The sequence below is a fragment of the Globicephala melas genome, chromosome 7 (assembly GCF_963455315.2).
Source record: "Globicephala melas chromosome 7, mGloMel1.2, whole genome shotgun sequence".
NCBI lineage: Eukaryota > Metazoa > Chordata > Mammalia > Artiodactyla > Delphinidae > Globicephala > Globicephala melas.
In genome coordinates, this window is record NC_083320.1 from 85,559,992 (window position 1) to 85,575,954 (window position 15,963).

Here is a 15,963-nt window from a genome sequence, read left to right on the forward strand (position 1 = left end):
AAACATAAAACCTTATAACATCTTCATGCTGAGATAAACTGTTCAATTTAACTTGTGCTCAAGCAGCAGCTGTCAGGAATTATCTTGTTCCTAGTGGTTTTTGCTTTCACCTTGTGCCCTTTCCTGCCAGAGACACAGTGTGGGATGGTAAAGCTCACCTTGTTAGGATTTATTGCTTAAATAATACCGGAGGCAAGATGAACATTGGGAGCCTAGGGATTAGCTGCTGATTGAGTGATGTCATTCATTGTATTATACACTTTTTTTTTAATTGATGGAGGACGGCAAAGAAAAAATTGCCTATGAATCTTACCTGCATTTCTTTTGTGGGCATCTTCATCACTTCTTTTTAGGTGTCATTGAGCTGAATATTTGAGGAGTTGCTTATTGTCTAATTTAACTTCCATTTTACAAGCAGAAAAGCAAAGAGAAATGCTATACTAATGTTGGAGATAATTCCCACAATTTAGAAGTAGTGAGCGCTATTTCAAGATTAGTTATAAAAATAAAATGAGTTTCCTGTTAATGACTGAACAAACTGAAGGAAGTGTTGTTGTGGGCAGTCCCAAATGGGTAATATTATGAAAATCATTGCCATTTTACTTCTGAATGTATTGCATTCTCTCGTTTGAGAGCTTTTATTTGGAAGTCTCAATTTTAGATTTGGATTCCTTGATTGTGGATCAGCTGGTAGGTAGGGTAAGGAGAGGCGGTATGTGGTAGGAGGAGAGTGAAGGACTTGCTTTAGTTAAACATTTGCTACAGATGTTCCACCCTGAGGATAGTTCTCTTGGAGGAAATGAACAATTGGAGTCTGACTAGAAATACATATATGATGGGTTTACTGTTTATGGAATGTGCCATATTTTTCCCTTCTACTTACTGCCATTTAATGAATATCCTCCCAAATTTGCAGTTTTATAAATGTATAACTTAAAAATTTGCAAGGCTAGATCAGTGAGTTACAATATATCATTTATTTAGATTAATCAAATGTTAACATTTTGCACATTTATTTCTATCTATGAATATTTGAATATTTGTTTTTAGTGGCCTTTGGACCGAACTATTTAAGACTTAGTTGCAGACATCATTACGCTTCACATGTTAATAATTCAACACGTGTCTCCTAAGAATGAGGATATTCTCCTACATAATTGCAGTAAAATCAATACACTTCAATTTAAGATTGATAAAACTTTACAATTTTATATTCAGAGTTTCCCTGTTGTTCTTATATCTTCTACAGCTGTTTTTTATTTTTTTCCCCATTCAGTATCCCATCAAGTATCACACATTGCATTTTGTTTGGGGGTCTTTTTATTTCCCTTTACTCTAGATTTTTTTCCTTTTATGACCTTGACATTTTTTGGAGATCCAGCCCATTTATTTTGCAGAATATTTGTCTGGCTATTTCCTCATGACCAAATTCAGATCAAGCATTTTTGTCAGGAATTGGTGATCTCTATCTTTCTCAGTGTATCACATTGGGAAATACATGATATCCCTTTGGCCCATTATTGTTCATATTAAGTTTGGTCACTTGGGTAAGTTGATGTCTACCAAATTTCTTCATTATAAGGGTACGATTTTTTATAATTAATGAATAGATGGAAGCTGCAGTTAATGAGTTTTTCTTCCTTGTGTGTGAAAAACATTGAGTTTGCTCAGGTCTTAATGATTAACAATGAGTCATTGTTTGGAGTAGTTTGTTATGTTGGGACTGGGGAGTGGGAATAGAGGGGGGTGTATTACTCAACTTGATCCACAAGTTGCCATCCGTTTTATTTTAAGGAAAATATAGATTGACTGAATTTAAATTTTATTGTTCTCTCTACTAAAGATCAGATTTGTAGATAAGCAAATATTTTCATATTTCAGAATTTTCAATCTAAAATTTAGAAAAGCTAATACTTAGTGGTGGTGGTGGGAATATTTTTGGAAAAAATAGAGGACATTTTCTGAACATGAATTTTCTATTTGCTTTAGTTGAGTACAAATAGACAATTTTAAAAAATGCATCTCCTTGATAAGATTTTTTACTTTAAAACAATAAACCATAACATTAATACAGCAATGTGAGTTTAGAGAGGTGGCTGCTTTTTGGTCTTATGTGCCTTTTGTAGCCCATGAAGAAGACACTTGAATTCCTCTTTATGATGTATGCACTTATTATGTAATCATTCTTCTTATGTGAAGGCTAGTGCTGCAGATCATATAAACACCTGAAGTTAGCCATTTGGCTTGTCAGCAAGGGAGAATTTATAGTAGTTGTAATCATGGTAATAACAAGGATGCTATTTTGTATTTATTAAGTACAGTAAAAAGCGTTTGCAGTGTAAGTGGTCCACAACGAATTCATATCTGTGGTGTAATGAATAGTACTTCGGGCTTAGAAGACTGGGAATCTCTGCTTTGCCACTACTACCAGTGTGATTCTAGAAAAAACCCTTAACCTTCTTGGACCTCATTTTTTAGAATGAGAATTAAAGCTGTAAGGGTCAAATGATGCTATATTATGTTATAAAGGTGGCATTCCATCAAAATTGTGCCATCTAAATGTCCTCAGCTGCTCAGGGAATGTAATTTGTCCCTCTTTTGTGTCCACACGTGTTAGCCACCTCATTAGTGAAATATTTCCGGGTTGTCCCAGGCAGTTGTCTGTCTGTTCCTCTAGTACTTTGTTCATGCCACTGTTATTGGCAGCATTCATTCTGCAGGCTGTCTTGTTCATCTTTTCTGTTCTTCCTCGCTTGACCCTGGTACCTAGTAGGCATTTATGATAAATGTTTGTGGAATGAGTGAGTAAATAGACACTATTTCATTTATAACCATGGATAGGTAGACTTTCAGTTTCCTTTTTATCCCCCAAAGACAAGGAACCAGGCTTTCTTCATTTTTATCATTTATGTTTTATATAAGGGATATTACAGAGTGTACATATGGTGCCATTAGCAGTCCAGTAATCGAGAAGAAAATATAAAAGAAAAAACCCTACAAATATTGCAGAATATTTAAAAGGGGGGCATAAGAAAACATGCCAAGAGAAAAAGCCCTCACTAGATAAGTCTATTGCATAAATCAAAAGGGTTTATGTTATAACACGAACACGTGCCATTCCTGCTCATATATTGAATTTCAGTAGTTGGTTGCATAAAGAAGTAAAGTGTAATGAAACTGGCAAGCAAAGTATTCCCCAGTCAGCCTTATCTTTGTTCCATTTGTCCTTCAGATGGAGCTTTTCTAGGCTTTTTTCAATAAAATCCATCCAGCTTTTTTTTTTTTTTTTTTTTTTTTCATCTCTCAGTAACTGAGCTGAGAAGACCAATGAGATTCAGGGCTTTTATAGTTCTTAGCAGCTGCTTTTTAAGAGATCAAAACTTAGAATGCTGCTACATGGTATTAAGGCTTAACTCTTGATGTGTCCCTATGGGGGATATGTTTTCCTTGGGGTAGGATGAGGAAAGAGGAGAGAAGGCACAGGATGCCCACTTCAAGTATGCTCGGGGTGGTAACCCTAATTTCCTTGTTTCCTAGGATTCTCTTCGCAAGCTCAGTGCTTAACCTGACTGAACTGGCTGCCCTTCGGCCTGACCTTGGGAAATTGAAAAAGATTCTGTACTTCCATGAGAACCAATTGGTATATCCTGTCAAGAAATGTCAGGAGAGGGATTTCCAATATGGATACAACCAAATTCTCTCATGGTAGGTATAGATTGTATCATTATATTTAGTCGTTTGCCATCTTTTTCCTTATAGTTAGCTTTTAAATCTGGAGACCTCCTGTACACTTATTTTAAAAATACCTTAAATTAGGAGCAAATGTTTAAACATACCTTCCATGGTAGGAATTACTTGTGCCTCTGCAATATGTACATATAAGAGAACAGCTAATCCTTTTATAAAATACATATGTGTTACAATCTAAATGTTGAACTAATTATCTAACTGTATTTTCTACAACATTCAAAATAGAATCAAAGGGGTGACAGGGACCTTCTTCAGCCCCTGATTCCATCATCTACTGTGTGAGACATACTTTTAGAAAAAGACAGTTAGTCAACTTTTATTTACCAGCTACTTTCCATGTATCCAGCTGAAATCAAAATAGAAATTTACAGAGGAATAAACAAAAATTAAAGCATAATGGAGCAAGGGGTTTTTGTCCTTTTTTTCCTTATTGTTTGTAAGAGAAAACTATGGAAAATGAATCTTTAGGAGGTTTTTTTTCCCCTCTTGAGTCTTCTGAAACTGCATAGCCTTAAAATACCATGACATTTCAAAGGTGATGGTCCTTCTCTACTGTTACTTCAACAAAGTGTATCTCCTGAAGCTTAGTTAATGAAAGAAGTTAATAACAGCTCTGAAACAGCTTTGCTATTGGATCCCATCCACATAACTGCGACACTCAAAGGGAGTCAGTTTGGCAGTGATTGGGTTCAGTTTACTCACCTTTTTTAATAGTTATTAGCAACTGGGATTGATGATGTGTTTAAACAGACTCCCAGCTCTTTTGCAAGTATATTCCATAGTTTCACTGACATAGAAAAACAGCTAGATGGTAATACTTCTGTGTTTTGAGCATTTTGTAAATGTTTTCCTGCAATCATTTTTACAAGCTGCTTCAAATGAAGTAGCAGCGCTATCAAAATAGAGCGGAGCTGCTTCACATCAAATGTCTCATAAAAAAAGCAACCGTTTTAAAATTTCATAATAAAATTAAAATATTTTATATTGAAACAGAGGGGAAAATATGTTTCAAAAACAAAAACAAAATCATTTTGTGCTTTATTAATATGGAAAACATTTGTAATATTCTTTTGGTTTCTTGAATTAGCCTCATTCTTTTCCTCAGATAGTGTGTGTTTATTACCCGTGAGAAATAACTGGGGAAAAAAATTAAGTCTATTTTTCCCTTTATGGGTGGCTTGAAAGTTAATGGAAGTTACACCCACTCATATCAGAGAGGAAATGCATGAAAAAGAATATTTCTGTAAACTATCTTGGAACTTTAATTTGGCATAAACTGGGTTTTTAAGAATATAAGTAGTTGGGTTGAATGCCGTTTGAGGGCAGATGGCTAAAAAAATTTTTAGCTTACTAACCCTCATCTCTCTGTTTCAGAAAAGATTGCTTTGCTCAGAGGGAATGAGACTATAAAAGCTTATATATAATTTTTCAGCATTGCTCTTCTCAAGAGCGTAAACTGATAGACGAGCTTGGAGAGAAAGAAGTGGGCTTGATCATTGGTGGGATTCTTAAGGAGAAAAAAACTGGCTTGCAGTCGTCCAGAGGAAAAATAAGAGTGTCAGAAAGCAGTCCTGTTCAGATTCAGTTTGAAAAGTATGACTCCAGCTTCTTAAAATGTTTCTTTAGTTTTCTTGCTGACTTCTGCTTTTGTTGGCACTGTCAGGTTTCTTTCTTGACTGTGTGACAGTTAAGGACTTCAGAGATGACCGACATAAGCACTCACCTTAAATAGAGGTTTCACTAACCCTCTGACTGATGAACACATGCCATAACTATGTATTATGACCTGTGGGTCACTATTACAATATGTGACATATGGTGAAAACAGACTAGCTGTAAAACATCCTTCAACTTTTGGTATATTATTATATTGGCTTCCTTATTGCTTGATATTGTGTCAGCACTTCTGTGACACTCTCTTGTATTATCCATGTTGTAATCACTGCTAATCCCAAGTTTGCACTAAGTTGCAACTAAAAAAACAAAAAATACTTGTATGGGAAAACAAGTTTGCAGGAGTGGGGGCAGATAGGGGTGGCAGGTCAACATTCCTTTCGTTAGTTTTTCATTCCGCTATGTATTGATAATAGAAACTTTGACTGTCTCAGTAAATGTGAATTAAACTAAACTGAGGACTTGCTGTGGTATTCCTGCTCTATAAGCTCTGTTTATTCATTTGTGTTTTACAGTCTTGTGGGCTTGCATGTCTTCTTTTCAGTTTCCTTGATGTCCTTTACAGGGTGAAATAAAACTAACTGCTTTTTCTATTTGATCTTGTATACCTTCTTATCAAAGCATTTGTATGCATTTTATTGAGATCCAGTGACACTGAGACACTGAATCATGGCTTAAAGCAAAGAGGGTTATTTTAAAAAACAAAACAATGATTTATTAAAATGGTTTTTTGATTCATAAAGGGAACATAGTACATATTCCTGTTTATCCAGCTCACCCATGGTTATCATTTGTGTTCATTGGTTTCCAAGAAAATGTTATAGGCAAATTTGGAAACTATTGACATATTAATGACACATAAACTTTGTTTTTACATTTCCTTCTAACTATGTATTTTAGATTATTTTTAATAAAAAAATACTAAGGAGAGGATCAAGCCTTTGCATCAAAAGCAACAGCGAATATTATATTTCTTTCGTTTAATTCTGAAGGTCCATGGTGTTGTGGTCCTTTATAATACATTATGTAATCAGTAGGACCTAGTGGTACCGATTTCTGGATCCATTTTCACCAACTTCTTCTATTTCTCTGACTACTCCAAATCTATATAATAAAAAAATAAGTTATTTGTAGAGTTTCTATATAATCCTTCCTGTGTAGTCTCAGAACTTTAAAAAACCTAACAGTTTCTTGAAGCAAGGGTTAAAATGAGAAATAGACTTTAACTACATGTTATGAAGGTATGCTCTTAGTATGAAATAGCTTTATCTGGATTAATCTCCTTGAAGGCAGTGAAAAGTATGGCAAGTGTTCTGTTCTCAGTACTGTGGTGTAAAACGAAGTACATCACTGACATAGAAACCCAACATGGGTAGTTGGGCCACAAAGAAAAAGGTCCTCCGGTGCTTGGTGATAATATTGAAAATTCCTGGCATTGCGGAAAAGTACACTGGGTTGGCCAAAAGGTTCCTTCGGTTCTTAAAGTAAAAATGAAAGACATATTTTTCATTTTCACCAAGAACTTTATTGAACAACGTATTCACTGTTTTGTTCCACTACCTTCTGCCGTCTTTCAGGCAGCTTCATAATTCCATCTTCCCAAAGCTTTTTATCTTTTTGACCATAGAACTGTTGCAGGTGCCTTTTACAGTCTTCCAGGGAATTGAAATTTTTTCCATTAAGAGAATTTTGTAAAGACCGAAATAAATGGAAACCTGAAGGTGCAATGTCTGGTGAATACGGCGATGAATCAGCTTGATCCCAGTCAAGCTGTAACAGTTTTTGCCTGGTCATCAAAGAAACTCGGTCTTGTGTTATCCTGATGGAAGATTATGCGTTTTCTGTTGACTAATTCTGGACGCTTTTCATCGAGTGCTGCTTTCAGTTGGTCTAATTGGGAGCAGTACTTGTTGGAATTAATCGTTTGGTTTTCCAGAAAAAGCTCACAATAGAGGACTGCCTTCCAATCCCACCAAATACACAACATCACCTTCTCTGGATGAAGACTGGCTTTTGGTGTGGTTGGTGGTGGTTCATTTCGCTTGCCCCACCATCTCTTCTGTTCCACATTATTGTACAGTATCTACTTTTCATCACCCATCACAATTTGTTTTAAAAACGGAACGTTTTCATTACATGTAAGTAGAGAATCGCACGCAGAAATACGGTCAAGAAGGTTTTTTTCCTCTTAACTTACGTGGAACCTAAACACCAAACCGATTCACGTAACCAAGCTGGTGCAAATGATTTTCAACGCTTGATTTGGATATTTTGATTATGTCAGCTATCTCCTGCATGGTGTAATATTGATTGTTCTTAATTAATGTCTCGATTTGATCGCTGTCAACTTCATCTGGTCTACTGGACCATGGAGCATCGTCCAGTGAGAAATCTGCAGCACGAAATTTTGCAGACCCCTTTTGACATGTTCAGTCAGTCACAGCACCTTCTCCATACACCACACAAACCTTTTTTTTTTGCGTTTCAGTTGAGTTTTTACCTTTCTTGAAATAATAAAGCATAATATGCTGAAAATGTTGCTTTTTTCTCCCATCTTCAGTATTAACATGGCTACACAGAAATTCACCAATTTTGATTTTTTTTTTTTAAAGGCACGCTGATATGACAGCTGTCACAATGCAATCTAACAAAATTATTTCGAATGAAGTTAAAGACAACTAAAGTGCTACTGGAGCCATCTTATGGAAAACACCAAACGGACTTTTTTGGCCAACCCAGTACTTTGGTTTGACGTGTCATAGGATCCCATTAAATCACTTAATTCCTCTCCTGCCTTTCCTCTCTGATGTCAATAATCTACCTTCCCTTGATATAATGCTAATGAAACTAACTTATCTATTAGAGTCATTTTGATAAATACTGGTAGGAAGTGCAGAGTTCTTTGCAAACCCAAGGTGCAGTATAAACTCTGATTAATAAAGAAGTCTTAGGCTTATAAAAATAACTGAACAAGTGTGGGCTCACCATATGCATTTATCCTTTCCCTTTGCAGCCTGGTGGCTGATGTGGTGGTATTCAACTCGGTTTTTAATATGGAGTCATTTCTTACTTCTATTGGAAAATTCATGAAGCTGATTCCTGATCACAGACCCAAAGATCTGGAAAGCATCATCAGACCCAAGTGCCAAGTTATTTACTTTCCCATCAGGTTTCCTGATGTGAGCAGGTCAGTATGTTTAACTCCATTTTCAGTATTGTGTCATAAATTATTCCCCAAATGTGTAAAAATCGGTGATGTTCTTGCCAATTTTGACTTTTCAGCGTAAGCATGATTAGTTAGAGAATCAAGTTCTATTTCACCATGCTGTGATTTACAAAGATTTTAAATAATCATGTGTCCAACCTGTCACTGAATGGTTAATTCTGGTACTGAGTTTTTCCTTTCTTTTCTCTTATTTATTTGTTTGCCAAAGCAAGGTGCTTTGGCTTTTAACACTTACTGTTTTATTTATTTGTTGTTTTGCTACAGAAGTCATTGTCAAGCATAGGTCTCAACCTTTGTATTCAGCTTATGCCCATTGGTTTATATGTATAATAGTAACTTCTAAGTAAATCAGTGTTAAATTTTACTGCTTAGATTACTTTCATTTCCCATGCTTTTTTTTCTGTTTTTTTCCCCCCTTCTCCCAGTTTTTATTATTTATATTATCTTAGTAAAGAGTTAGGTCTTCTATATTGGGTTGCAAATGCACTTCATTGCCATTTCTTTTTCTCAGTCACTAAGGATATTTTTTATTACCCTTATTGCTGGGCCCACCCTGAATTAGCAATGGATGATGTGGCTCAAAGGGAACATTCTAGAATTCCTTTTCACTTTTGATTAAACCTAGCAAAATTGTTTTTACTACCACCAGGAATATTTTCCCCTTGTGAATAGAAAGTTTACTTCAGTGGGAATCGTACTAGTTGGGGATGCTGCTGTTTTGTAACTGACTGTGTCCTTAAAAAGAGTTCAGGGACAGCTGTTTCTTCCCCATCCTTGAAATGAAGGCAGGAGACAATTTAATATCCACATATGCTATGCAGGAGGTCAGCATTAGTCTCTAGGTTCTGGACTAACTGAGTTCACCCAGATTTTGCTGTGGGGACACCCACTCTTCCACACCCCTAATACTGATTTAAGTGTCTGACTAGTTAATATTGTATTGAAGAAAAATCTGCCTAATACCATATCAAGCTAGTGAGTCATAAAATTTAAGTTAGAACAACTTGCCTGATCCTTACTTTATGGAGTTCAGAAAACAGAAGGCCAGAGAAGCAGACTGGCTTGTGCTCACACTGCTGATTAGTGTCAGAGACTGTATTAAAATTTAGACTCTATGACTTTTGATTAAATTTTCTGTTAACTGTCTAATCTTCCTGTCAGTATAGGTCATTTGTCAAAAATATTTAATGATTTATTTACAGTTTTGAAAACTATAAAGCTAAGTGAAACTAAGATCACAGTTGATTTTCATATATATGTAAATATGTATATAATATGTATTTGTAATATATAATTTTCATATGTGTGATGAGAGAATGTCAACTTCTGAAGAATATGATTGTTATACTTTAGATCTGTGATTAGCTAGAACACAGCTTATACTTTAGATCAGGGGTCCCCAACCCCCGGGCCTGTTAGGAACCGGGCCGCACAGCAGGAGGTGAGTGGCGGGCGAGCAGGCGAAGCTTCATGTGCCGCTCCCCATCGCTCCCCATTGCTCGTAGTACTGCCTGAACCATCCCCCGGTTCGTGGAAAAATTGTCTTCCATGAAACTGGTCCCTAGTGCCAAAAAAGTGGGGGACCGCTGCTTTAGATCATATTTTGAACCTTATTTTTTGACATGCTTTTAAGTTTTTCATATAATAATATATTGTCAAAATGCACATCTTTAAGTGAATAGGTAGTTATAGCACATCTTAATTATTACTGCTATAGAATTCCAAATAAATAGTATGTTTTAAAATGCACTTGCATCTGATATAGTCCTACAACATCCTATGTTTAATACACCTGTGGCAATTGAATAGTTTATTAATTTGGACTGTATTACCATAAATAAATCTAGCTAAATGGAAGAAGGTTAAAAAATATTGTGGCCAAGATAACATTCATAAGCAAGGTCTTAGCCCAGAGTGTTATTTGAATTATTTTCAAATGGTAATTTGCTTTATCTAACCCAAACTCATATAGTGTAAGTAAGTGATTATTTGCATGAATGACAATCATTCTAATGCCTGCAGTCTTAAAAGAGTATTATTTTGTTGAGATGTTGAAAAATATTTAGTAATTCCAAAGGCAAAATAACCAAGGTGATTAAAAATAAAAAAAATTTTGAACGGTTCTATCTTTCTCTCAAATTTAATTTAAAAACAAAGCAGCAGAACATATACTTAAATTATTAATATAATGTGCTCTAATAATATATAATATAAGGTATATTAATCAGGGAAGGGAAAAAGCCATATTTCAGCAAAATATTCGAGGATTTATAAAGTTGATAACTGTTAAAACTCAGAGCATGTCTGTCATACAGAAATTCAATATTGGGCTTGTAGTACCTGATGTACCTATTACCTTCCTCACCCCTCCACTGCGTCATTCTCAAAGACCAGAAAAATAGTAGCAAGAAAGAATATTCACTTGAAAATATTTCATTATATGTATTAAAACATTTTGAAGTGGGAAAGCTCTTAAATACTGTAGTTAGGCATGCACATATTTGAGTCTTGACCGCCACTTACTAGCTCTGTGACCTGTGCAAGTGTAATGACCCTGAGCTTAGGTTCTTTAATGGTTATGATTATATTTACCTTATCCCCTCATAGGCATGATGTAGCTATTAAATGAAATAATGTGTGCCAAATGCCCAGCCGAGTGCCTGGCACATAACAGAACCTTAATAAAGTTTAATTCATCTTATTAACTCCTTCATCCCCATTGTTTTATAACCTAGCACATTTATTGCCACCTGAATATAAAGGACAGTCTTCCCCTTTGCCCTCTTTTAACACGTGAAAGTAAAGAAGTACTCTGCCAAAGGAACAGCCTAATATAAATAAACAGGTTCCTTTATATATTCTTTTTATCATCCTGACTCAAGCAGCCTTTTGGCTTCACCAGAACCTATAGCATCCATCGATGGTAAGGAGCCAGCTCCTTATGTTCATTCTTCTCTTGTCCTAATTTTCCTCCAGTTTAACTTCCACATTCTGTCATCATACTTCCTTTCTCGTGTGTACTCTCAAATCTTTTGCACCTTTTCTTTCATATTTGATTAGGAGGAAAACCTCCAGCCGTACTTATTAGCCTACTCTAAATTCATGACCCCTAAATCCACATGGACCTGTTGAGCTGCATGGCGAGTGTACCATAATTCCCCTTTTCTAAGTAACTAATCATGCATTTTCCTTTCTTTGTAAGCTTTTAATACCAAATCTTCTGTCTTCCTTCTCAGATCATGACTGAAAAAGATAGACACAATCAGAAGAGAATTTCTATATGCTGCCACCATTACATCTACCCAGTTATGTGCTTTTGGGTGCATATTTTTTATCTTCACACCTGTAACTATTGATGGATTGACCTTACTTCTGACTAAGGCCCTGTTTCCACTTCTTTGCTGGAGCCCATCCGTCTTGCATACCTAAAAATTATTTTTCTAGCAATTTTTTTTTCTCTGATCTGCATCATCCATTTTCCTCTTTTCTGGATGGTTCCTATTAGCATACAAAAAATGCTATTTGCTTTACATCTTTAAAATATTCTCTCTTGATTCTACTTCATCCTCTGCTACTACCTCATTTCTTTATTTCTCTTAGTAGCAAAACCTCTTGAAAGAGTTGTTTACACTTGTTTCCAATTTCATTCCCATTGTTCTTTCTACAAGCTACTCCACTGAGACTGTTTTTGTCCAGGTCCCTGATGACTTCCATGCCTCTAAATCCTGTTGTCAGTTCTCAGTCCTCATCTTACGTCACACATCAGCAGCATTGGGCACACCGTGACACGGTCTTCAAGCTGGCTTCCAGGACACAGATGCTGCTTCTCAGGAGTGTTGCCGGTTTCTCTTTATGACCTTGATCTTTAGCTTTGGACTGGCCTTTCCCACTCTTGACCCTTAAGGGGTTAGTGGAGGAAGAGCCCAGGATTGAAATGAGAAGAAAAGATAAAAGAGTCAGGAGGTCATCAATGAGAGAATTATCCTGTGGAATAAAGGGAAGAGAGTTTTAAGGAGATGATTGGTAGTGAATTCAGAGGAGTGAGGTTAAATAAAGTGATGACTAAAATTATCCTTGAATTCAACAATTAAAGGGTCAGTGGTGCCCCACCCTGCATTCTGTTAACTCACAAAAAAGTTTCATATGTTTTTTTCTGGTAGGGAGAGAAACAACCTTCAAGTCTAGGTGAGATCTCTTTTTCTTTCTCTTTCTCTTTCTCTTTCTTTCTCTTTCTCTTTCTCTCTCTGTCTCTCTGTCTCTCTCCCTCTCCCTCTCCCTCCCTCTCCCTCTCTCTCTCCCTCCCCCTCTCCCTCTCTCTCTCTCTCTCTCTCTCTCACACACACACACACACACACACACACACACACACACAGAGGCTCTGCTCCATATTTTAAAGATGAAGGCATCAAGGCCCAGAGAAGTTAAGTGTCTTCTGGTAATCACACAGCTAGATATAGACAGAGCAGAAACTGGAACTCCTATCTCAGAATCTCCATCGAGTGCTCAGCTCACCACTTATTGTGAATGCAGTTTCAGAGGTCTTGATTATCTGATTTTTCAGCTGACAGCAGATTAGCAGCATCAAATTGGGGGTGCGATAAAGGCAGGCTCACTGACAGCAGTGAAAAGTGACAGCTGACTGACAGCTTGACAACAAGGGAGGAGAGAGATAAACTGTTTAAAAAAATACATGAGAAGTGAAAAAGCATGGCAGCCTGGAGCCATTCTAGGGCAGTACAGGCAACTCTACACATGGATGAACCCCTGCAGACATTCCTCCATGATTGTACAGCTTGTACATCAAATGGATAACTGTGATTTATTAAGAAAGATTAAATGGTAGCCAGTAAATTCTCTTTAAGAATATAGGGAAATTCATAACCCACTTTTGGCAGAAATTATAAATGACAGCAAATGGAGCTAAATGTCATGCCTTACTCTAGGATGTACATGAACCATGTTCACCTAAAGGAAGATAATAAACATCTAACCCTTTTTCATGCAGTTGCAATGTCTGTAAGCTTAGGTGACCAGGGAACATTTCAGTAAGACACCTTTTTTGGATTTTTCTGACTGGAGCCTTTTCATGTACCGTATCTCCGTTTGCTGCTAGGGTGTATATATATTGGCTCCTTCAGCACTGAAGGCATCCAAGCCTGCCAGATGATCGGTAGTCAACAAAACAGATTTTGTAATATTAATACCATATCTTAGTCCTTTTAGTCTGCTATAAGAAAATACCATAGACTGGGGGGCTAATAAACAACAGAAATTTATTTCTCACAGTTCTGGAGGCTGGGAAGTCTAAGATCAAGGCAGATTTGATGTCTGGTGAAGGCCTGCTTTCTGATTCATAGATGGCTGTCTTCCTACTGTGTCCTTATGTGGTACAAAGGGCAAGGGAGCTCTCTGAGCTGTCTTTCATAAGGGCACTAATCCCATTCATGAGGGCTCCACCCTCATGACCTCATCACCTCCCAAAGCCCCCATCTCTTAAAAGCATTATATTGGGAGTCAGGATTTCAACATATGAATTTTGAAGAAATACAGATATTCAGTTTGCAGCATACCAAAAGATAAATGTGATCTCAAGACTTAGTGGGATGAGACTCACTACTGGAATGTACTGAAGAGGATGACTATTTTGTGTTAAAGGATATAGATTAGATTGAAAATGAAGGAATTTTTACTGTGCGTTTCAAGAAGGCAAATTTCACATAGAGTTCCATGGTGCTGATGGTGTGTGATGGAGAGGAAAAAAGGGAGCAATTCTGCAGCTTACTGAGCTAGATGTTGACTAGAGGAAGCCAATATTTTCCTACTCTAGATCATGCAACTGTCATAAAGGCAAAGCCTAGTAGAACTAGGGAATTTTATATATCCAGACCTTTGCACAGGTCTCAGTCTTATGAAATCCGAACATCTGAGGAATTTGCAACTTGCTTTCTGACAATGTCATCTTTAGAAGGTAGAGCTAACCATAACAGCTAACCTTCCTGAGTCTTATTTTAACCCAGCATTATGCTAAGCATATTATACATATTTTAGCATTTTATTCTTCCAACAATTCTAAAAGATATTTTCCATTTATAGTTGAAGAAACCCAGCCATACAAATATAAGTAGCTTTTTGCCTACACTCATATAGATAGTAAAGGTATAGGTAGAAATCAAACACATTTTTTACCCTATTTTAGAACCCAACCTCTTGAAAGTCTTTCTATACTGCCTGTCCCGAAAAGAGGTTTTGGACCCTAGTACGTGACTTTGGCCAGTGAAGAACAAATGATTTATAAAAGAGAATTGATGGAAATGTTGAGCGAAAGGGAACATGTCATGGTAATGTTATGAAAGAAAGGACACAAGGTCTTAGAAAGCAGACTTTCAAAAGATTGAAGTTTTGAAAAAGAGGACACCTGAAAAGGAATGAGCAATTTAAAAAAATATATTTGTTGAGCGTCCTAATGGAGAACTGTCTGTGGAGCCGAAAGCCCTAGTGTGAATCCTGGCCCTGTCGCTTTCTATCCAGTAAGCTCAGAATAGAACCTCAACCCAAGTCCAGTTAACTCCTTATGAAAAAGAGATCATGCTTTTCTTGACTTAAGGAAGAATGAACAATTTTAAGAAAGAATTCTCATAGTCAAATTGAAAATTTGCTTAAAGAAGCAGAATAGGAAGAATATGTCAAAGAAACAGCTGTAGACTCACACCATTATTTCATGTATAAGAAAAGTATTTTATTTATTTATTTATTTATTTATTTATTTATTTATTTTGCGGTACGTGGGCCTCTCACTGTTGTGGCCTCTCCCGTTGCGGAGCACAGGCTCCAGACGCGCAGGCCCAGCGGCCATGGCTCACGGGCCCAGCCGCTCCGCGGCTTGTGGTATCCTCCCGGACCGGGGCATGAACCCGTGTCCCCTGCATCGGCAGGCAGACTCTCAACCACTGCGCCACCAGGGAAGCCCTATTTTATTTTTTCAGTTTCTAGGTATCTTGTCATCTATCCAAACTCTCTTCCCTTACAAGTTAGCTTATAGCATGACACCTGTCTTACAGGACAGTCCCCGATCCATCATATTAGATTAAAAGGATGTAGCTGACTACATACATCTGCACAGCATCGGACTTCTTCCATCTGTCTCTCTTGTAAGATTTGGTGCTGAGGGCATATCCATGATTTTTATGTAACTAGATAATCTCCACCCCCAACAAACTGGACCACATAAGAATGAATTGTAGAAATACAGTGAATTACAAAGTGGCATCCCTTATCCTTGAAAAGTATCATGTTTTCTGGAGGAATTCCATCAG

The 15,963-nt window shown here is 36.8% G+C and overlaps 1 protein-coding gene across 23 annotated transcripts in view; it reads left to right on the plus strand.

Moving 5' to 3' along the window:
• The window catches only part of GTDC1 (glycosyltransferase like domain containing 1), a 492,727-nt gene that overhangs the window by 167,843 nt on the left and 308,921 nt on the right, over positions 1-15,963 (plus strand). For all 23 annotated transcript variants that reach the window (XR_009564645.2, XR_009564636.1, XR_009564640.1 and 20 more), the window contains 2 exons: positions 3,538-3,705; positions 8,438-8,611. Coding sequence is in view for 12 of the 23 variants with exons in the window: in XM_070045999.1 (XP_069902100.1) it covers positions 3,538-3,705; positions 8,438-8,611 (342 nt within the window). In the remaining 11 variants the exon portion in view is untranslated. The remainder of the gene's footprint in view (positions 1-3,537; positions 3,706-8,437; positions 8,612-15,963) is intronic.